General features: G+C 45.3%; 2 protein-coding genes across 10 annotated transcripts in view; one reads left to right on the top strand and one right to left on the bottom strand.

Annotated features, from left to right (window-relative positions):
* The window catches only part of NLK (nemo like kinase), a 49,121-nt gene extending 43,690 nt beyond the window's left edge, over positions 1-5,431 (bottom strand). For both annotated transcript variants that reach the window (XM_082776258.1, XM_082776257.1), the window contains exons 1-2: positions 5,385-5,431; positions 4,119-5,118 (exon numbers count right to left, since the gene is read on the bottom strand). In XM_082776258.1, coding sequence (XP_082632384.1) covers positions 4,119-4,576 — 458 coding nt within the window. In that variant the 5' untranslated portion in view covers positions 4,577-5,118; positions 5,385-5,431. The remainder of the gene's footprint in view (positions 1-4,118; positions 5,119-5,384) is intronic.
* A 538-nt stretch (positions 5,432-5,969) lies between these two features.
* The window catches only part of LYRM9 (LYR motif containing 9), a 37,063-nt gene continuing 20,674 nt past the window's right edge, over positions 5,970-22,358 (top strand). For 2 of the 8 annotated variants that reach the window (XR_014318846.1, XM_082776031.1), the window contains exons 1-2: positions 6,181-6,559; positions 17,179-17,251. The gene's annotated coding sequence lies outside the window, so the exon portion shown is untranslated. Of the gene's footprint in view, positions 6,048-6,177; positions 6,560-12,551; positions 12,653-17,178; positions 17,252-22,358 lie in introns of those variants that run through there. The other 6 variants (XM_082776029.1, XM_082776027.1, XM_082776026.1 and 3 more) reach the window with 6 other exon arrangements.

Below are 22,358 nucleotides of genomic sequence, written 5' to 3'. Positions count from 1 at the left end.
AGCCAGTCACAGGCTGTTCTGCTGTAATGCTTGTGTGGCTGAGAGGGAAGAGAATATAGAATATATATAATATATTCTAATATATATTCTAGCAGTTTTGTCCCAAACAATTGAGCTACATTGCTTACTTGTTCAGCACGAGGCATTCCCTCCCAGCAGCGGTCGGGAGGCCAGCAGTTTGTCCTAACAGTGCCTGTCCTACTGCTCTGCTTCGGATCAGCACTGATAACCCCCATTAATTGTTGTCGGGTACCCACATTGATACTTCTACGCAATATTTTTTCAATTTTTACTTAGCATTGACCGTAGTGATTTCAGGCCATTGAAGGCCAGGAGCTAAGTATAAAATTAGACTAAATTATTTCTGCCATTAAGACCAGCATATTGTACATATTGTACTACCTTAAAATCAAGAGCCAAACTCTTTGCAACATTACACTGCTATTTGGCTTTCTGGATAAAAAGCATTAGAAACAAATGCACTGAAAACCACACTGCAATTTAAAATCACATAGATCAGGCCTTTTTAAAAAACAAACTTAGATCTTTTTTCTAGTGTCCTTAGTATCCCATTTCCCCCAGAGACAGGTGCTTTCTGACACGGTTTTTACAGTAACAAAACAGCCTGCCTGATTTCATAACCCTTGATGCTAACTTTTCGCAATTAGAGACACGAACACGACAAACCCCATCCCCACACACCTTACAGAGGCGCGGGTTCTTACCCTCCGGGGGTGGATGTATCCCAAGCAGCGAGACCTTCCCATACAGTCCCAGCCATACAAGTCATCCTTCCCCGCCTGCCTCCACGGCAGCTGCAGTTTTCCTCTGCTCTCGGCACGTGGCATGAAAGCAGCACGAGCTCCTCTTGCAGACGTATGGAGTCTTCGCCCCTCACTCCCAGCCAGGGTCAGGGCATTTTTTATCGCTCTTATTTTTTAAGGATCCCACCAGATGGCAGTAGCATGTCTGCCCGGCAAAACAGGGAGCACTTCTGCAAAGGACAGCTCCTCATTCTTGGGATATACACAAGGCTTCCCAACACCAGATACGCGTTTTGAAACGTGGGGCACGGAGCTTTCACTGAAACTAAAATCTGGATTTATTTCCCCAGTATTTCCAGATGTTGTCAGCAGGACAGGTACACAGCTCAGCTCTCAGCCCTCCGCCAGAGCAGGACTCCACTCAGCAAATCCGCAGGAGCTGGTGGGAGGCCCCCGTGCGCCTCCTGCCTCAGCACCTCCCCTGCCACCCCCACGCTGCTGCATGTGCAGGAGCAGCGAGGCTCAGCGGGGTGATGGCACACGCAACGCCAGCTGCAGAGCCCTGCTCTGTCAAGGCAGCAACTGAACGGTGACTGGTGAAGAGATTCCCTTCTCCTTCGCCAGCCTGGGTTAAGTTCACTTTCAAATCAACACTCGGTCACAGAGGTGCCCAGCACGGTTCATTAGGACCTCCTGGTGCAGATAGCCACGGCTGCAGCCTGTGTACACAAACACGAGCGCAGCCCACGTGAGTTAATCATGAAAATGCTGAAGCACGATGCTTCGGCTCTTCGGGAGTGACAAACTCCAGCGGCACATTAGCAACCCCGACACATCATCAAGCACCAAACGAGCTAATGACGAAGGCTAACTCAATGCCAAGCCAAAATCCCTCCCAGTAACCTAACGGGAAACTCGGCACCGCTCCCTGCCCACGGCTTCTCTGAGGAGCTCAGGCTAAGTGCAGGACAAGCTGCATCCTCCTGGACAGCACGACGACACGTCGCAGCAGTGAGATGAAAGACTTCAAATACTGAAGAGCCTGTAGAATAACACCAGCTTCCCTCAGCAATGCACATATGAACTTTTCAGTTATTTATCAGTGCCGGTAAGTGCTCAGGAAGAGATACAGATACGCCACAGAATCCTTACTCACAAGCAGCTTCGGCCTTATCTTGCTGAAAATTTTATGTTACATTTGCACCAAAGTATGCATTTTTTCATGTCTAAGTTAACTCAAAGTGTAAATACCCAACTCGATGTTTATGTTCAGTTCCATTATCTTATATGGCCGGAATTAAATTACACAGACATGCCCTCATGATTTGAATGAAACCTAAAATTCAGCTTAACTCTTGCTGGCACGCAGACTCCCAAATGCACTTGCAGAAGTCAATTCGAGATGCCAAAAGCCTAACGGTGACCACAGAACTCAAACACACGTGAGCAAAGAGGAACTGGAGTTCAGCCGATTATGTTCTCAGTCTGTACAGACTTACAACTTCACCAAGGAGATCTGACCTCCAGGCTTCTGCTTTTAGTTCATTTAACACCCCCATGGCCTTTAAAAACAAAGAAACAAAAGCCACAAAACTGTCGTTATCTTGAAGTAAAAGCTGTAGTTACAACTTTGCAAGCACAGTCTCACCAGTGGCAATTCCTGCTGGCGTGGTGCAGCTGGACAGCCGGGGGTCTCGGGACCAAGGGGCACTTCTGGCAGCGCCCTGCCCAACATCAGTCCCTGCAGCCCGACATCAGTCCCTGCAGCCCCTCCTTACTTCTACTCTTTTTTTCCTCAGCATTCTTAATGATACTATATTTAAATATGCAAACGTAACCTTTTATTCTACTGAATATTACAAAAGAGATCTCTCTTGGCAAAGATCTTTTTTTGGCAAATAAAACTGAGAAAAATAAAGATCCCTAGGAAATATGTAGAGGTAAACAAAATGTTAGAACCGAACGATAACGAGGTCTGATCTTACATAACACCCTACATTTAAGCCAGCCTGTAACAATTAAGATTAAAGAGAAAAAAACACTTTATCCAGAAATAAATACACAAACAGATGGAAATAATCTTTAGATACATATTTTAAAGATTTCTTCTCAGTTTTGGTTCTTTCATAGACTCCTGTACGCTATCGCAGCGAGAGCAGCGCAGCGCCGGCTGCACAACAGCACCCCCCGACTTCGAGAAGTCGGCGTTTAGCTGAACTTCCTGGACCTGCTGCGTTCGGGGCACAGGATCAGCTGTAACACCAAGCTGCGCCTAGCTCCTAGCCAAGACGGTTTATTGCAAACACTGCTGTGACCCGTGCCAGGGCAGGGGTGAGGAACTGCCCTGTAGAGCTCCCAGCCCCGTACCGCAAAGCTCTCCGCGGCCACGACCCCAAGCACACGGCACTTCTGCCTCGGTGCAACCCGAGCACGGGCAGTACCTGAAGCAGAACTCCTCAAGCAACACAAAGTCACACCGACCGAGCGCCGAGGCAAGCTCTGCAGGGACGCGCCACAGTTACCCACTTCAGACTCGGTGTTCCCTGCACAGGAAGCGTGCTGCAGTCGCTTGCTCTCAAAAACAAAACCCAGGCATCTCCTGCGGTCCCACAGAGCTTTGCAGAACAGGGTAAAACTGGCAACGGCTTATAAAAAGCTACTCAAAAATCACTCTAGCTTCGCTTCAGTGATCCTGAAGGGCAATAATTGCATACATTACATTAAGGTGGTCACAAAATATATTAGAAGAGATTACGATCCACTGACAAAATCCTCTGAAACAGCAGCTGGGGGAATAAAAGAGCTGTAGGCAGTAGTACAGGAGACAGAAAATCCCATTTACATTTATGAGAGGAGAGCAAAGTTCAGATATTCTGTTGTAGGCAGCACATAGCATACCACTGCAGGTCAGGCAGCTCCTAGACAAAGATCTTGACAGGTGACTGAAGGAGGAAGACATTTTCATACGCTTTCAATTTCCAGCTCTTATGTCAGATCAAAACCTACATTCTAATACTCATTTGTTAACCTGAAATTTTAGGAAGTACAGCTTAGCTAAACAGAATACATATTCTAATTAAGTGCAGGGAAGGCATGTAAACACGCTGCGTCTGTCTTAAAGAAGACTGGTGGTGTGGCCTGCTAACGGGAGGTTGCTCTCCACCACTCTACGCCTTGCTCTGCCAAGAGAGACAAGTGAAGCCAACTTTCTAAGAAGAGAGAAGAACCAGCACAAAAACTCTGTGGTAAGCAGCCTTCTTGTATTCTGGATCAAATGGCAAAACCAAGAATGAATTATGATTTGGTTAAAAATAAAAATGGAAAGATTGGTTCAGGTTTTTTTTCGTTACTCACCAGACAACACCAAAGGCTCCATATCCAATAGGTCTGTCCGGCTCAATATCCAGTTGCTGTTGTGGATGTTGTGAGTGCTGATGATGGTGCGCTTTAACTGCAGCAGCTGCTGCAGCTTGTACCTGAGCTGGGGCTGCTGCAGCTGGTCCAGGGGCCTGACCCGGTGCCGGTGATGGGAAATATGGCTGCTGCTGCCCTGGGTTTAACATCGCCGCGGCCGCGGCCGCAGCCGCCGCGGCCGCAGCCGCCGAAGAGGCATGCTGCTGTACGGGGTGTACCGCAGCCGCAGAGCCGGGATGCAAGTGATGCTGCGGGTGGTGGTGGTGATGGAGGTGAGGAGGAGGGAGGTGAGGAAGGTGGTGGTGATGGTGGTGGTGGTGACCTGCCGCCGCCGCAGACGTACCGCCATTGTAAGCCGCCATCATTTTTGCGTTGGCCGTCGCGCCGCAAAGAGACATTCAACCAAATGCCCCCGGCGTGGACGACAACTGGGTCAGGCTGTCATTGGGCCGTAACACCGAGCTTCGCCACACTTCGCCACGAGCTGGCTCTCAGCACGCGCGGCCCACCCGGCGGCACATGGAGCCCCTCGGGCCTTATCTCCTGCTGCCGCCGGGCGCTCGCGGGGTCCTCATGTGCGCGCGGGCCCCAGCGACCCCCTCAGCCCCCCGGCCGGCTACTGGAGCTCCATCCTCGGGCAGCGGGCCGGGGCGGGTCTGCTTTGTCCGCACGTCTTTATATTTTTTTTATTATTATTATTATTATTATTCTTTTTTGATATATTTTTTTAAAGAAACCGCGCTGGGCGCCCCTTCCCCGCGGGGGTTGGGCTGGGAGCCGCTGCCCTGGGAGCCGGTGCGCGCCGTGCCCAGCCTACCCGCGCCATGCCCACATCCCCACTTATCTCCGCGGGCCTCCCGCGCCTCCTACATCGCTGCCTCCGGCCGGGCACCTGCCGCGGGCGGGCCGCTCGCCACTTCGCAACTTTTTCCTCGAAGGCCTGCAACGGACACACAGACACGGACACGGACAGACGGACACGGACACCACACACACACAGCGCCGGGCGTCAGGGGCCGGCCGGGGGGCGCCGGGGGGGGGGGGGGCGGCGGCGGCGGCGCCCTGACAGCACGGCCCGGCCCGGCGGGGCGGGGCGGGGGCCGGGGGCGTGCGGGGGGGGCCCCGGTGCACGGTGGGGGCGGGGGGCGCCGCTCCGCCCCCCCCTCATCCCGCCCCCCCCCTCCCCCCCGGCAGCCCCGCACTCACCTCCCGCCGGAGCCCCAGCGCGCAGCGCACCGCGGGCACGCGCAGCCGGCCTGCCCTCCCCCCGCCGGGCCCCCCCGCCCCCATGCGGGGCGCGCGCCCGACGCCCGGCCGCAGCCAATGGGACCCGGCCCGCCAGGCTCCGCGAGAGCCGCCCCCACCCAATCACCGAGCGGGACCCGGCTCGGCCGGCCCATAGGGCTCGGCCGCCGCGGAGACTCCCTGACTCAGTCCCGCCCCCGTGACCCCCGCCGCCCAATCACCGCGCGCCTCCGCGCCCGGCGCTGGCGAGACCCCGCGAGATTCCCTCACCTCATACAACCCTCACCCCGGGCGGCCCCGCCCTCCCCCGCCTCCGCCGCCAATCGCGTGGCGCCGCTCCGGGCCGCCGGCCAATCGGCTGTCGGCCCGGGCCGCGTCCCGCCCCCGAGACCTGCTTTTCGCCCAACCGCGGCTCCCTATCCGCCGCCGTCAGCCAATGAGGGGAGGCGAAAGCCCGAAAAGGGGTTACTGGGCCAATGGAGCCGGGGGGCCGGGCGGCGCCGTGACTGACAGCTCCGCCAGCCAGTGCCCGGCGGCGGCGCCGGCCGAGGGGCCGCGTCCCGCGAATGGCAGCGCGAGGCAACGGGCGGCGGCCGGGGAAGCCTCCGGGGCGGCCGGCCGCAGGTGGGCAGCGGCCAATGGGAGGCGGGGTAGCCGCTGACGGGCGGCGGGAGGGGCCAATGGCGCCGGGGGGCGGGGTCAGCTGAGGACGCGGCGGGGCGCGGAGGTCGCGGCGGGCGCGGAGGGGGAGGGGCGGCCCCGTGCCTCAGGCGCTGACCGCGGCCCCGGAGCCGCTTCCCGCGCGCGGCCGGGCCGCCTCAGGGCGCCTCGCGGCGGGGCTGGGCCCGGCCCCGTGCCCCCGGGGCCCAGCGGAGCGGCCCCGTTGCAGCGTCGGGGCTGAGCAGCCCCGGGCCGGCCCCCTCAGGGCCCCCTCAGGCGCCGGCCCCGTGCCGGGCGCTGCTTCCCGCCCCGCCGCCGCCTCAGCGCCGCAGTCGGTGTTGGTGAGGGGCGGCGCGGGCCCGCGGGGCTCGGCGGCCTCGTGCCGGGATCGCTCCCTGCAGCGCAGAGCTTGTAGGCAGAGCCCCGGCGAGCTCAGCCGCAGCAGCGGCAGGGCCCTCACGGGGCCTCCACAGGGGGTAAATGACGGGCACTGACCTCGTGTGTGTTTGTGTGTGTGTACCTGTGTGTGTGTGTGTGTGTGTGTGTGTCCGTGTGTGCTCCTGCTGTGGGCGAGCCGCGGTGCTCCAAGTGCGCTGCTGCCGTGCCCCCTCCTGCCATGCCTCCTCTGAGCTCCCCTCCAAAACGTGACCAAAATCACCTGGACAGCCTGGAAGAAAGGAGCCTAAACGTGCCAGGCTGTCTCAGTGCCTAAAATTTGAGCGCCAAATGTTTATAAGAGTGGGTTTGGGTGCTCCTCATCTTCAGATGAAGTGGGCAAGAAAAGTTGGAGGAATTAAGGTTGTTAAAACTTTTTAGTCTGTTCATTGATGTTGATAGCTGCTACTGCAGCCTGGAATTGTAGTGGAGATTTGCTACCGTGTTTACTTTCAAAACACAAACTTTGTTTATATAAAAAGGTAGGGCTCTGTCATTCTGTGAAGCTTAAATTTGTCAGCTCAGCTGCTTTTTAGGTACTTTGTGCTATGGAGGGTAAGGGGGACAAGATCAAAACTGATTGGTGCTGAGGTATGTTTAAGGAAAATAAACTTTTAAAAGAACATTAAGGAAATGTGAAATTGGCAGACAAAAACAAAGTGCTGAAAATCTCTACTAGAACTTTTGTTTCCTCAGTACAGATCTGAGGTAGAAACCTGTTACATGAAGTAGTGTTAAATATTAATTGTGTGAATCACTTCGACACAGAACACAGCTGCAGAACGAGCACATTATGCACCTTGTTAAGGCAGTGCTTCCTTGTCATTTAATGCCTCTGTGTGAGAAGCATACGTCAGCTGAGGGGAGCTCGTTAGGGCTGGTGCACAGCTTTGGGCAGGAGGGCTTTGTGAGTAGCAGTGCTCGTAGTAGTACTCACTGTGAGTAGTCCAGTGAGCTGAGCTGCTTGAGGAGAGACTTGGCAAAATCTAACCGTAGCTCCTTGAACAAGGCAGGTGGAAGCCCTGCTCTAGATCCTGCCAAAACCTCGTTTGATTGTAACTAATTTGTCATCCTCATCCCCAGCGATGCATGGAGAAATGCAATTGGCGACTGCTGCTGATGAAACATGACAGATCGATTCTAACCTCTTACTGGTGAAGATAGTTATTCATGGGGACGTGCATCTGTCCCTTGCGATTTTAGTCACAGTACGAGTGCTTTAGAGCAGTAGCAAGCCTGCTTTTTGAGTATCAAACACAGAACCCAGTGTCTGTATTTGTTGGACACTTAGCTAACCCCATTTAAACTACATTTAAAAATAAATGCTGTACACTGAAAATCTACTGCGCTGAGTTTAGCGCTTCCTCCTGACTCTTGGGAGACTCGCTCTCCCCTTGTATTTGCCACTTGTTTTGTAGAAGTATCATCTTTTTGACAGCACTACACATAAGGGCAGGTAGTAGGAGACAATGTGTAATCATCCTGTTCAGCTTCTTCGTGCTCCTCAACAGTGTTTCAAGTTGAAAATTCTTCACAAAAAATGGCGTTGCATTGTACTGTGTAAAATGCTGTAGTCCAGTTCCAGACAGGCTGGGTTTTTGTGCCACAGGAGCTAGTTGTGAAAACAGGATTCTGTGTGGTAGAATGAGTCTTTTTCATTTCATGGCTGAGTATTGTCCATAAGTGTCCTTCAGCACATGTGTGTAGTTCTTTTTCTTGTGGCTGCTTGATGCAGGAAAAGTAACATTAAGTGGAACAAAGCATAATAAAATGCTTGCATAGATTTCCTGATGCACAAAAGGGGTACTCTGAGCTGCACTATTGATAATTTATAATGTGGGTGTTTGACAAGCCCACACATACCTCAGTATACAACTCTGTAGATACATTCTTCAGTATTCTGTAACACCCTGTTAATATTTTATTCATAAAACCTACTACTGAAGCCATTAAAGTGTCAGATGGTGTTAGTGCCTGCGAATTTGAGGGGTTTGGGCTAGCCAGGTAAATGCTGCATTGTATGTTAGGAGCAATGTGTTTTAATGCAATGTTGCATGTGCACACAATGTGTTTACAGCAAAGTAATAGTATATGTTGATGTATATTAGTCTTTTCTTTTGTGAAGAACAATATTTTGGAGCTTTTGTCTTCGAAATCTTTTCCCTCCCTACAAAATTGGAAATGAATAAATTAATCTGTCCGCTTGTCCCAAGATTAGCTTTTGTTCTGTCATTGATTCCAGTGACAACAAGTTGAAGAAAACAATGGAACTGATGGTATGCCTTTTGATGTTCAAATGCCTTTTGCTAAGCATTTTGTTTACAACGTCATGGCTAACAGGCACGGTTATTTCTTGTCCTGCACTCAGCTGTACCAAAGCAAAGTGCACGCTAAAAGTCGCTGAGTCAGAATAGCCGTGTTTTGACCCAACACACTGCAGGTCTGATTCAGTGAGTGCTGGGCAGGAGATTAAACCTGCAGGTTGTTAAGTTCTTGCAGATGATGATGCCTCAGTAAATATCACTTCGTTTTGTTTATTCTGCCTTTGTAATGATAGCACAAAGTCCAGCCTGTTCTGTTTTGTTTTATTTTTTTTCCTCTCTCATTTTGAGTTTGGATCACTTCTTCATGCTTGTTCATGTAATGACTAATCTTGTCCAGCAGAATGGCTCAAAAATCCTTCACCACGTCAGAGTTCCTGAAGTGTTGTAGTAGACTCTGTTCATTCCATATCAAAACAGACCAGTGCGTTATGGAAACACTTGAAACCAGTAATTTTTACATTGAGGTCCTTGTAGCAGGCACACCTATCCATTGCAGCAGGGCAATCTTGAGAATGTAGCTTAAACAGACTGTTCTTTCACTGAGGTATGAAGAAGTGGTTATTCCCTGCAGTCTTGCAAGTCTTACTGTATCTCTTTGTCATACATAAATGTCAAGATGGAATATGTACAAGGCCAAAACATCTGGAAAATAATAGGAAACGACAAACTTGCAGGCTGGTTCATGACATTTCATTCCAGCGTTGTCTTTGGAATGTGACTCCTATAAACTGCAGTCATGTAATGCTAATTAAACTTGTTTGCATAGGAGATTTGTTATAATTGGTGCAACTCAGAGCCTGTGCTTTATTAGATCATTATGGGTACAGAAAAACAAGTTTCATGTTGTCTACAGACCTACGTCCATATGTCTGACAGTAGACTTTGGTCCACAATGTTCATTTGGAATGGGCTGTGTGAAGCCAAATCCTCAGCCCGTGTAAGCTGGGGTTGCCTCTTCCAAGCGGGCCTCCATGTTTGTTTTAATTTCAGAGCCAAGGTTCTTTGTCGACCTTCCTTTAATTGGAGGTGCTTTGTATTTATGCAAGGATAATTATGATATGCAGCGAGGAATACGTCTTCCACATTTGATAGACTTGGTAAAAAGAGGTGTTTTTGCCAGGAAAGTGAAGACAGTCTTTGACAGGTCTGTGAATACCTGCATACCTTTTTTTTTTTTTTTTTTCCCCCCTCAGACTCAGTGGAAGGGGGAATTGAAAAGTGAAAGTACCAGATGCAAAACCAGAATTGATAACTGAGGAACATGGGTGCTTTGTAGCTTCCTAACCATACGTGTCCTAAGTTTAAAGAGGAGAAATATTCAATGTCTTTGATTTTTTTCACCTTTTATGAAAGACTGGAAATAATTAGTATTACTTACGGAAAAATGTTTTTTAAGTTACTCTAAGATTTTTAATGCTTTCCATGATTGTGCTTTTGTCATGATAGTATCACATTAAGAGCTTTCCTTCACCAAATCAATTCATTTCCTACTGGAAGAACTAAAGCTTTTCAGCTGTCTGTCCAGCTTATCCTTCTGAACTGAATTTCTCATATCAAGATAACCAGCAGCAATACTTCCCTCAGGAGGTTTATGTTAATTAGTTCCGGATCACTAATTTTTGTGGCCTTGGTGCACCAGTCAGTCTTCAGAAAGCTGTCTTGTAGCCAGTTCTGCCTGTTGGGGGTAGGGTGGGGAGGGATGGTGTTGTAGAGGGAGGATTTATGTTTTAAAAATGTATTTTACGTGGCAGCAATTAAACTTTTTACAAACATTTACATGTTTGTATGAAGAGTGATAGGGGCAACTTTACCTTCGGCCAGGTCCTTCTGGGAAGTTAGCTGCTTGTGGAGTTCATGTAGTGTTAACAAGGAGCCATATTATACACTGCTAAGCATATTTCTTCCAAAAATACCAACGCTGAAGACAGTGTGTCGTCCAGGAGCGATGGGGTGCTCAGACTGCGAGCCCATATCACATCCATGGGGTGTGTGCCTGCTGCACTGCTGGCGCTGGCTGCGGCGCGCTTCTCATTGCAGCTGTCTAAAGGCTGCTGGTAGCTTTTCTTTTTCCCTGTGCTCCTAATGACAATCAATTTAATTCGCTATAAAGGGAAGTGGGACTGAAAGAGTCTGTAAATGAGACCCTGAGGTGATACAGTGGCAGTCTGTGGCCTTGAAAAGAAGTGTGTGCATCTGAAGGGAAACTGTATCTGCGCTGACAGCTGTGGCTGGGAAGGCACTGTGGCAGCGCTGCCATCCAGTGCATGTCAGCAAAAAGAAGGGGGCTCTTGTCCCAGCCCGCGGTAAGCTTCGGTTTGCCTCCATGTGGCTGTGCAGCTCAGCAGATTCCAGAGGATTTATCAGCATCCGAATTTTCCCATCTGCCTCATGCAAGCTTTTCCGGCTAACTTCTGTTAACTACTTGGTGGTTGCGTGGCTTCCTGCCCCTTCGCAGAGGAGCACTCGGCTGCTCCAGCAGCAGCTCCGTCTGCAGGACGAGTGCTGGGCCCTCTCGCGCTCAACTCCTGCGGCCCTTGCCCTGCCCGTGCGTGGCACTGTGTAGGTTTGTGCCTGTGCCTTTCTGTCTCGTGGCGCTGTGCGTGGAGAGATGGACTTGGTGAGAACGAGAGGCGGGAGCTAAGTGCACATTTGTTGCATTTTCTACTCTGCAGCCACAACAGTGGCCTCACTCAGTCCCTGATGGCTTTCTGTTGTCTCAACATCATTGGCTGGGCTTAAGGGAGTGGAAAGAAAATAAGGTGCTGTGTGGATTACCTATCCCAAGCTGGAGTGTGGCTCAGGCTCCATTTAGTCTGTCCCTTAGCCAGACAAAGGTGGTTTAAATTTATCTGTTACGCGTTTGTTTGTTTTCTGTAGCACTGAGCTGTCTGCAAGTGCCATGGTACTGTTACAGTCTTTTAGGAACTATTTGCCTTACAAGCAGCTGAAAAGGACATGAAGCTGTTGAGTCACTTGAGTCCAATCCCAAGTAGTGCCACAGGAGCTTGGGAATGGCTTTGGGTTTGTGCAGAAATGGATGACAGGATAGCGTCATTCTAAAGAACCTCCTAGCAGCCATCTTAGGCAGCTGAACTTCTGTTCACTGTTGCTTAAGACAAAACTGATTTCATATGACTATTAGAGAAGGAAAATTATAAGGACGGAGTCATGCAGGAAGCTCATTAAAATGTAAACACTGAAATAACCGGGTGATTGGGCATTGATTCCATCCTCACCCCCTCGCTCACGTTATGAGCTGCTTTGTATTAAAAGTAACGTGTCTGCAGGATGATGCACCAACATCTGTTATTGCTGAAACAAAATGATTTGCTTTCTCTTTCTGCATTCTTCCAACATCTGCATGTGGAGATCTCCTGTATATTAATAATTTCTAGCACTGATTGCTCATTTGCGGGAAAAATGCATCTAAGGGTACGGAGATCTGTCTTCGCTGAGAAGGGGAAAGTTCTGGTGTGGAATTCTGTCTTGCTGTTCACTTTTATTAGGTAGTAGGTGACTTCACCATGAAAAGGACTAATGATAAGACACTTACAGGCTATGGCCTGTCTTCTGAAATGCTAGTGTCATCTTACACAATTAAAACTATGCAAATAACTTGCCTAATTTCCCATTCTTGAAATGCTTGCAGACAAATTACTACTTTTTAAAAAGCATTTCATATTGAAAATGCTCTTTTTTTTGTTGTTAGGACTTTGAGTTCTGACTTTATGCATTGACCCAAGAAGTCAATTATAAATGTATGTTGCTGCCCGCTTGCTAGTTTCAGGCGCTCTGGCTGTGATTGCCCTGGTAAGAAGCAGTACGTTGTATGTTTGTTTCCTGGTTTGAGTGATCGCTGAAGTATTTGTATCATAAGCATCAATTTTAAAGTTCAGTGTGTTTAGGATTGTGACTTTATCACTTTCTCAGTACTTGTCCTAGAAAAGCACAACTGCAGAAATTTTCATCCCAAATAAAAAAGACTGGACAAAAGATGTAAGAACGTTTAGAAATCTTTCCTCTTCTCTAATCATGGTGTCATTAATTCTACCTTCCAGTCTTCAGTCTGCTTTCTAGTTGGGAAGGTGCATGCTTAAATCTTCCACATCCTGGAAAATGCTTGAGCTTAATTTTAAGCGTGTGCATGAGTTACATTAGTTAATTGACTCAGAGCTATTTGCTGAAATCCTGCACGGTGTCTGGCCGAATTGGAATCGCAATATCAATACTGCGGCAAATAAGGTACACACAGCTGTCTGGCTTTGCTCTCAACTTATCGCTGCTTTTGACTTGTAGTCATTTTCTGGTATACAATTGAAATCAAACTATTTTTTTAATGCGCCGAAATGTATTAAGTTACACAAAAGAATCCATGTTCTAGTAATCCTGCATATATACAGGAAAGGAGCACCGAGCGTGCGTGGCAGATGGTTTCAAAGGAAATCCTCGAGAGCTAGGATTAAAAAGCAATTTTCAGCAAGTTTAAAATGGGTCTCCATATTTGGGTCACGGATGTTAACTCTTTCATTGCAAACAAGTGAGGAGGAAATCTCGTAGGTTCATTATGGAAGTGTTTTTCTTGATCAAAGCTGACCGGTGTGCCGTGCCGAAGGAGGAAATGAGAACGTCGGTTGCTTCTGTTCCTAGCCCTGCGCTTCTAACCACAGTGGGAAGCGGAGGTGCAGCGTGCAGAGCCAGTGGCATGTTGCGAGTTCATGGGACTGATGCAACTAACAAACATTGGCAGCTTGTTTGAAAATAATGTATATGTGGCTTCAATTTTTTCTGCCCACCCACACAAATTTACATAACGATAAACATATATTGCGGACTGAAAATACTCAGGGATTTTTTTGTTGTTCAGAAATTGGAATTTTCCAGGACACCCAAGGTATAAAGGTTAAGGTACCTCAGTGCTATTTTACTTCAAATTTCTGAACTCTGTTCCTGCCTCTGACAGCTTTTATTAATTTAATTGGTCTTTAGATCAGATTTTTGTATTTTTATGCCTCAGACATTTGTGGGTAATCCTGTTTCTTTCTCCTACCCATCATTTTTCATTTTAAACTTTGTGATATACGATTTCTGGTATGTTAGAAATACCAGGTTTCTACCTGGTTTCATACAACAAATTGTATTTGGTTTTGAAATTTGCAACACTGAATATTGAAATCTTACTATAATTTCAATATAGTATTTTCTATTTCTTTTGGACAAGTTTGATCTATTATAAATAAACAATTGAGCAGCAATACAAGAATGTTTTGTTCAGTCCTACACAGAAGTGAACATGTGCTCAGAGTTTTGCTTGGAAGTATGGCTGTGCTGACAAATACAAACAAGCCTGTGTTTCCTCAGACATTGGTTTAGGGAGCACATTATTTATTTTTAAAATCAAGCTACATTTGGTTATATTCTAACATAAACAGCACCACGCAAGCAGTGTTCCGGGCTGCAGCTGTTTACATCGGTGGTGTTTGAATAACCAGAAATATTGCCAGTGTGATGCGTGAAAACGAGCGCTTGGTATTCTGAGACAAGACACCGGGTCTGTAGCTGGTATAAAACGCACAGCAAGTTGGAGATTATTGGCTTTAGCCAACTTACACCAGCTAGTAAACATATTAGGAGCGTAATTCGCATGTCCGTGCTCCTTTGTATGCTTCTCACAATGTAAAGGAAAGTTGTTTGATATGGAATAACTTCTTTTAAAGACTTCTATATTTTCAAGGCAGAAATTAAGGTTAGACCGTAAGCAATATTTATCACTAAACGTGACGTGCGGTAACTGCGATTATTTTGTGTTCCCCAAGCTAGGGTGTATTTTGAATAGACTTGGACAGCTTTCGGAGCGGAAGTGCCTGATGCTCTGCTAAGTGAATTATAGAATTAATTGCTGGTTTAAATTTCAGCCCATGGAGAAGTTAATTGCGTTCCTCTTTGGCTATTATATTAGCCACATGTTAACAGCAAAGGACAATGTACTTCTGAAAGGGCATCGTAAATGTCCTACTGGGATAACTAACTGCAGACATATCTACAAACTGTTAATTAACAAGGCTAAATAAGAGGTTTTCTACAGCACTGATGTAAGATACTTCAAAGTTCCTACCTGCTATTTAGAAAAGAAAATTCAGCTGATGGATGAAAATAACATCCAGGTATTTGTCAGCACTCCGTTCTTCTACCAGGACTGGAAGGCCTCAGTGGGCTCACCACTGGCTTTTAACTGAAGTTGAATCTGCTCTTCTGGGTCCTTGTTTTCAATCTCCTATGAGAAATTTATCTGTGAATATCTTGAAAGAAGCTGTCTCGTCATATCAGTCTTACCAGGTGTTTTTATTTGTTGTATTTATTAGTTCAGATTATTAGTCCAGCAAAAGAGAAATTTAGTTTTGTTTTTTTTAGGGGTAATGATTGGCTCTTCAAATTCTTGAGGCATCAAGGCAAGGACTAAGCATAAAGAATATGTGCAGTAATGAATAAGAACATAAATTTGCAAATTAGAGGCAGAATTCTGCATCTCTGGTAAGACAATTAGGGTGAGAGAGGTTATGAGGGACTCGAAAATGAAAGCAGGTTGTCCTGTATTTATGTAATGGAAGGGAGAGGCAGAACGGGAATGTGAAGAGAAGACTGACAGACAAAGCAGTGGGTTAGGAATGTGTTTTTGTGGCATGGATGAGCAGTAGTAGGGCAACACTGAGCCCAGGGAAAGGGGCACTGGCTGCTAATGATGCAGGCTGAGAAAATGGGTGGCAGCGGGAGCTGTGTGGGTGGATGGCAAAGGCTTTGCTCAGATGCCTTGTAAGAAGGGAGGCATAGGCCTTGGCTGCAAACAAAGCATCTCCTACAATCACAACTAAAGTGCAATTTTGAATGCTTCAATTCTTGGAACCGACATTTTTCCAATTTATATTCCTTCAGTGAATAATTATGGGTGCCCATAGATACTAAAAAATAAGTATCCCAAGCTGTTGTCAGCCATTATGTGACCAAGTTATGATATTCTTAATTGAAAAAATTCTGGATTTTCACCCTTGCCAATAGTTGTCTCTGATCGAAATTCTGTAAATGTCTGCATCTGTAAATCAGATTTCTCAAAAACTTCTGTCTGTCACAGGAAGGCACAATAAATCAGCCCAGGTTCTTCTGTCATGGGTGTCTTCAGGGCTTTTGTTTCAAGTTTGTTTTATGAAAGTTTGTGGAGTAGCAGATGACCTGAGTAATTCTTGATCCGTTTGTCTTTGGATAGCCAGTACAGTTCTCTCTCAAGTTCAGTGAAGTTAACTTCTAACTAAAGGAATTAGCGTTGACTTCAGAGAATTTGTCTCCTTGATTCTCTTATAGTGCCATCAAATATTTGATAAAGCAGGAATTTCTTGTAGAGCCACATGTCCATACGCAGTGGAAGGAGGGGTGAGCTAATGCAGAAAACTAAACTGTTACAGAGGCAGGTGGAGAAGAGGCCTGAATTCCCCTGTTAGGACTGAATGTGAGTCATCCAGCAACAACAGCAAGGTGCAACTCCAAAGCAATATGGCATACTGTTAAAATGTTTAAAAATAGTATAAAAGGGAAGATTCTCAGATGCTGTTTGTCTGATATAACATAGAACATTTATGCAGCTCTGTTTGTTGTGCATTGCTTGTTTTCAGTTAAAATAGCAACTGTCAAGGAAGTCATTTCTAGTTTTCTGCAGCCTTCTGGCAGCTAACTTCTAAAAGCAAGGGCTGGTGCTGCAAATCGGGTATTCAAGAAGTTATTCCTCTGCTCCTTCCTGCAGAAGGGCACTTGAGCGCTTTGAGATGAGATTGCAGCGCTGTGGCAGTGGAATGCCAAATGACCGTGTAGGCCTAGAAGTTCTTGAATTTTACTCAGAAGCTGCTGGGTTGTCCCACTGTTGAAGCATGTTTTTTTTTCCAAAGCAGTGTTCTGCTGTTACAAATATGAAATTCTTTGTGAAATTATCATTTTACAAAGTTCTGAGTACTAGAAACTGTGGTTCTTTAAAATAGTTAAGAGTTTCTGCAGGTAAGAAAGTATTTAACGGGAAATATTGAAGCTTTGGTTCCACTGAGTGCTTTGGAATTACTCTTCTTATATTTTGTAGTATATATTTATTAAAAAGTGTTTTGAGTAGATTACTGAAAGCAATAACCCATTCATCTCAAGGCCATGAATTCATGGGTAATGTAACTAGTTAAGTGAAAGCTTATGTGCTGGTGAATTTGAAATGTGTGCTGTGGATGGGCTCCTCTGCACTTCTTTATTGATGGTACTTTAAGTAGTGAGTTGGGGAGAACCAGGTAATGAAAATTGATTCTTCTCTGCAGGTCTCTTGCTTGCTGTTGGACTTCGACAGACCTAATCCGTGAAGATAATTAAAGTTCCTTTGCTTTGAATGCTGTAAGTGATTATTTTTTTTTCTTTTGGTTTTATGGAAATCATTAGGAGCCTATTTGCCCCATGTAGGGAAAAAGGCGAAAATGTGAAATCACGAACAAATGGTAGAAATGGAGCTGATGCAATTTGTTAAAGCTGTGCATGTTTGCAGGAGCAATTTCCAAATAGTGTTTTGTATTCAGGAACACCCCTATTTTCCTTCCAGCCATGCTGACAAATACGGTAGCAGAACCTCAATTCTAAATTGTCCGTAAAGATGCCAAATGGAGCAATATTTTCATGTGTTTATCAAGATTACAACTGGATCAGTAATTTCAGCATCTTGGACGAAATCTGCTCTTCCTGTGTGTCTTGTATTTAGTTGAGAATAAACACCTGGAATATTGGTATTGTGCCTTAGCCAGAACATTCCCATAGGGAGGGGATAAAACTTGAACGGAAAAACTTTGTTAATGATATAGGGTGGTGGCCCTTGCTGTTATTTAGCATAACAGTTGTTTGAGCTTCAGGTGCAGTGATGACATAGCAGAAGACATTTGAAATATGTCCTTACCATTTAAGACTTCTCACGGTAGTAGACCTGCCTGCTTCAAAGCCTGTAAATGTGGAAGCATGGCTTCTGGAGCATCTGGGGTGTACCTTCTGTAGTATATGGGATCCAGCAATTGGCCGCTGGGCTGTTGCGGGGAGGCAGCATATGGGTGGGAGGCTGGAAGCAGAACGCCATGTTTCTGACCTTGTTTCAGCATCGCTTTAGTATTCTTAGGATACAGCTCTCTGCTGATTTGATCACTTACGTATGTTGCTAATGGCGTGTCTTATTTCTATGAGAGTGTTCCTACTGACTTTGGGGAAAAAATAGGGGTACGAAGAGCTCTTTGCATGTGTTTTTTGGTACAAGAATAATAGATGTTCTACGTGCCAGAAAATTGTCTTTAAAACAAAGTTGGAACACGTTACATAGCCAACATCTGCACCTGGCGTAGTTATTAAGAGAGTATTTGGCATAGATGCTGAACTATTTTCTGCCAAGAGAGCTTGCCGATACAGTTGTTCAGGGATGAAGATGAGATGATGGCTTTTCCTCTTTGGTTCACTAAAACCATTTCCTTGATCAGTTAAAGTCAAAATCTTGTTAGCAAGGAAAATGTTTGATTTTTTAGTATCAGAGTTTACTTAATGGTTAATCAGACTATTTATAACGAGCCACACTGAGGTTATTCTAGCATATCATTCAGTTCCAATGGCAGACACATTGCATATGGGTTGCCATTTTGATGGCTTTGAATGGTAATATGACCCATAAAAAACAAAGCATAATATGCAAACTGATTTTTCTGGCCTACTCTGTTCTTGATGCCATCTGCTTTAGGATGGAAATGAGCCTGTTCAAAATGTGGTCTGCCAGTTTTAAGCAGAGTGGTTGTGCCAGTCACAGATGGATTTAAAAGAATAGCCTCATGTAAACAAGAAAAGAAAGGAAGATTCTCCCGAGAGCAGGAAGCTCTACTTTAAAGTATGGCTGTTAAATCCTGTGGCCTGTGGAACATCCATCAGACCCTTCTGTGAATGCTTCATAAGGATTAAGTAAACTCAAGTGACTTTCTAACACCAAGAATAACCCCTCAGCTTCCAAATGCTGCTATCCTACCACCACTGCCTTCTATTGCTGTTACCTGTAATAGAGGAAACTGCAGGAAGCTGACAGTAGCTGTCAAGTATGTGCAGTACATTCACGCAGCAAAATCAATTACGGTATATTATTTTGTAAGCTTTGAAGAAATGTGTTTTTAATCCGTTATATGAATCCTGCTGAAATTGTTGAATTCAGAACCCTGGACCACTATTTCTGAGTTCCTGCCTTTGACAATTAACAAAAATCTCTCTTGTAGGTGAAGGTGAGTGCCTATCTGCTCAAACTCTACTCAAAACTGAAGTGTTTCAGTTCCTAATTTTCACTGTAGTCAATGAGATCTCAGTCTTCTACTCAATTTGAGAGCCTGAGCTTTGTAGTTTCAGATTCAATGACCTTGTCATATGTGTAACCACAAGTGTGTCTTGGTACTATTTATAATTCAGAGAAATGCATTAAGTGATTTTCACTGGTGAGGAATATAGACTATATAAGTCTCTCCTTTTTTTTCCCCCTCTTTAAATAGATTACATTGTTTGAGCTACAATTTGCTTTTGCAGTAGGGAAGAATGTAAAAGGAGGCACTCATCAATGAATTTCATGTTCTTGACACTTGAACATCCCTCTCAAGTCCTCTTTAAGTCTTTTATTTGCAGGCTAAGTAAACACCAATTTCAGTGATGTCTCATCTACTCCCTTTAATTACTGCTGTTGAGAGAAAGTTTCTGCCGATGCAAATGTGCTATTTTGTCATGTCACATCAAACTGCATCAGCCTTATATTTAGGAACAGAAAGAGGGGGAGGCAGAGACAGGATGTGGCTACAAATGGAACCAAAGGGTTTTCTTAAATACAGGCTGAAAATAGACAATTGAGGCAGTGATGCTTTTTCAAGCATAAATCCATGAAAGGGAAAATCAAGTCTGTGACGACAGAGATGAAAAGCAGGCTAGGGGTGTGAGAAGAGGGAGCTCTAGATGAAGGCATGGGCTGTTGTCAGGGAAAAGCTGATGAACTCATGCAAGCACCCTTTGCATCGACAGATGGATGTGAAGTGGCTTTAGAATGTCAGACCGCATACAGCTGCTCTTCTTCCTTCTGTGCTGGCTAAAAAAGTTCTGGCTGTGCTTCTCTCCGGCTGGTTGCAGGGCATGCTACCTGCCCTTTGTAATCCTCTCTCCTTCAGTTCTCAGAGCTGGACTGGTTGGTTGCTTCTCAACCTGACTTATTTTGATTGGAGAGAGGAAAAAAATAATGCCTGGTCTTCACTACCTCGGCTGTCTCAGCTGAAGCCAGTCACTTGCAGAAACAGGCCTACGTAAACACGGCTGGGTTCTCATTACCCGATTATTTTATCGATCTGTTATTACATGCTGCTTTGATCTCCTCCAGGGATTATTCATTAGATTTCTTTTCTCAAAGCATTATCACATTCCCAAGACTAAAACCAGTATGGTGCAGAATGGCTCAGCTTTGTTCAATTCTTTGTGCCTGTTTGTGTGATGGCTGCATTTACTAATATTAGAAGAATTTCTTGTGGCTCTTGAGTCCACCCACAGAATTCCAAATATTTTCTGTGGCAGCTCAATATGTGGAAATTGAATGGTTTATTCACTACTATTTTTGTATGCATCTGTTAGGGCTTGTATCTTACTAGATTATTTTATATATATGCATATTTATATACATGTATATTTATATAATATATATAAGTATATTTATATACATATATATATATTGCCAGTGAGGTAACTGAACCAAGCCAATAATAGTAAAGAAAAAGGAAAAATTTGCTGAATTAACTAGAAAGAAATGGAAGGAAAAACTGTGAGGAGGCAAATAAAATTTGTGAATAATGATATATATTGCATTTCAGTTAAACCACAGTGCAATTATATTAAATCATTATTTTTAAAGTGTACCTCAGAAGCAACTGGTGATTTTGGAGGTAATATTTTTGTCCCCAAGGACAGTTGAAATGCAGTAGAAGTTGAGAAGTCTGTATACTTACAACATTAACAGATGTGAAACAAGCAGGATGTCAAACTGAAGCAAGGCAGGTTGAGGTACAACACTCTTCATAGTTAAATATTTTCAGTCCTCCCAGTCTGTAAAAATATCAAATATATTGATGCTGTAATCCAAACTCAATTTTTGAATTCTTTACAGCAGGAAAATAACCGCCCGTGGTGCTCAATCCATATGCGCAGAGAAGCCTGGGGGGAACAAGGCAACGAGAGGTTTGCCTCAGGCAGCTCATGTACAAGGCTGGGGGCATGTGGGTGGCATACTCTAGGCACTCAAGGTGGACAGGCTCAGGAATGGGAAACGCAACACACTACCGATCACTCGTAGTCTGAGACGTAAGAGGCTTATGTCTTCAACTTGGTTGCAATATTTGGTGTTCTGTCTCGTGAATTTTATATTGGTAAATGCACCCTCGGTCCGTGGCATCTGACCAGACTGTAAATGGAAGTGGAACAGCAGCCTGGGTGTGCATCCTCCAGTAGTGGAGGGAGGAGGTGAGAAAGTCCTGTAGAGATTCTGGCAATACTTAAAGCAGTAATTTGTATGTTATTTCTTATTTTTCTTTTTCTATTTTTTTCCCCAACACCTAAGACAATCACACCTAATTATTTTCTTCTCATGACTTTAACTCACAAGAAAATTAAAAAAGCCACAGTAAACTCTATGTTTTTCATAACAAAAAATGGAGTTCTATTGTACTTTTTCAAAGCAAATCACAAATATTAAATGGGGAAGCAGAAAGATAGCTGTTTGTTTTATAGTTGCTATGTTTATTTTGAACTGAATAAGTCTGGAAAGTACTGGATAAAACTGCAGATCAAATGAAAAGACTCCATAAGCTTTCTCCAGATTGTTCATCAAAAAGCACCCAATTGACAACACTGCAACAAGAAAATGCTTTTAATTAATGTCTTCAGTTAAAGGCAAAGCATTGTGGCTCTCTTAAATATATTATTAAATCTGTATTGTTTAGATAATAGGATGGGGAAAGACGCTTGCACTGAGTGCTGTGTCAAATTCATCAGGGCGTGTTTTAATTCTAGTTCACTTGCTGGATTTCACAGCTATTTGTCTGGGTATTGGGGTAATTTGGAGGGTTGAGTAAAGCTAGATGACTGTAATGAACTCATTTTGTCTTTGACTCATTCTGGCAAAAAAAAAAAGCGCTATTTACGGGGTATTTTGTATTGTTAAGACTTCTGTTCCTCCTGTCTCTCAAACTTTCTCTGGGCCACTGTCTTTGTGCCATCACCAATAATTACATCAAATTAATTCAGCATAATTGAGTTAATTATTAGCACTGAAGGTTAGCAACATGACTTCAATTGAACCGAAGCTTTTATCCTCTTTTCCTGAGGTTTCACAAAATGTAAACAAATCTGAATCATGGCTGAAACCAAAGGCAGCTCCCTCTCCATGAGGTGCTTTTGTCATTCAGAAGAGCTGTCC

This window comes from Aythya marila, assembly GCF_965140915.1.
Source record: "Aythya marila genome assembly, chromosome: 20".
Taxonomy (NCBI): Eukaryota; Metazoa; Chordata; class Aves; order Anseriformes; family Anatidae; genus Aythya; species Aythya marila.
This window is presented reverse-complemented; position numbering and strand designations above follow the sequence as displayed.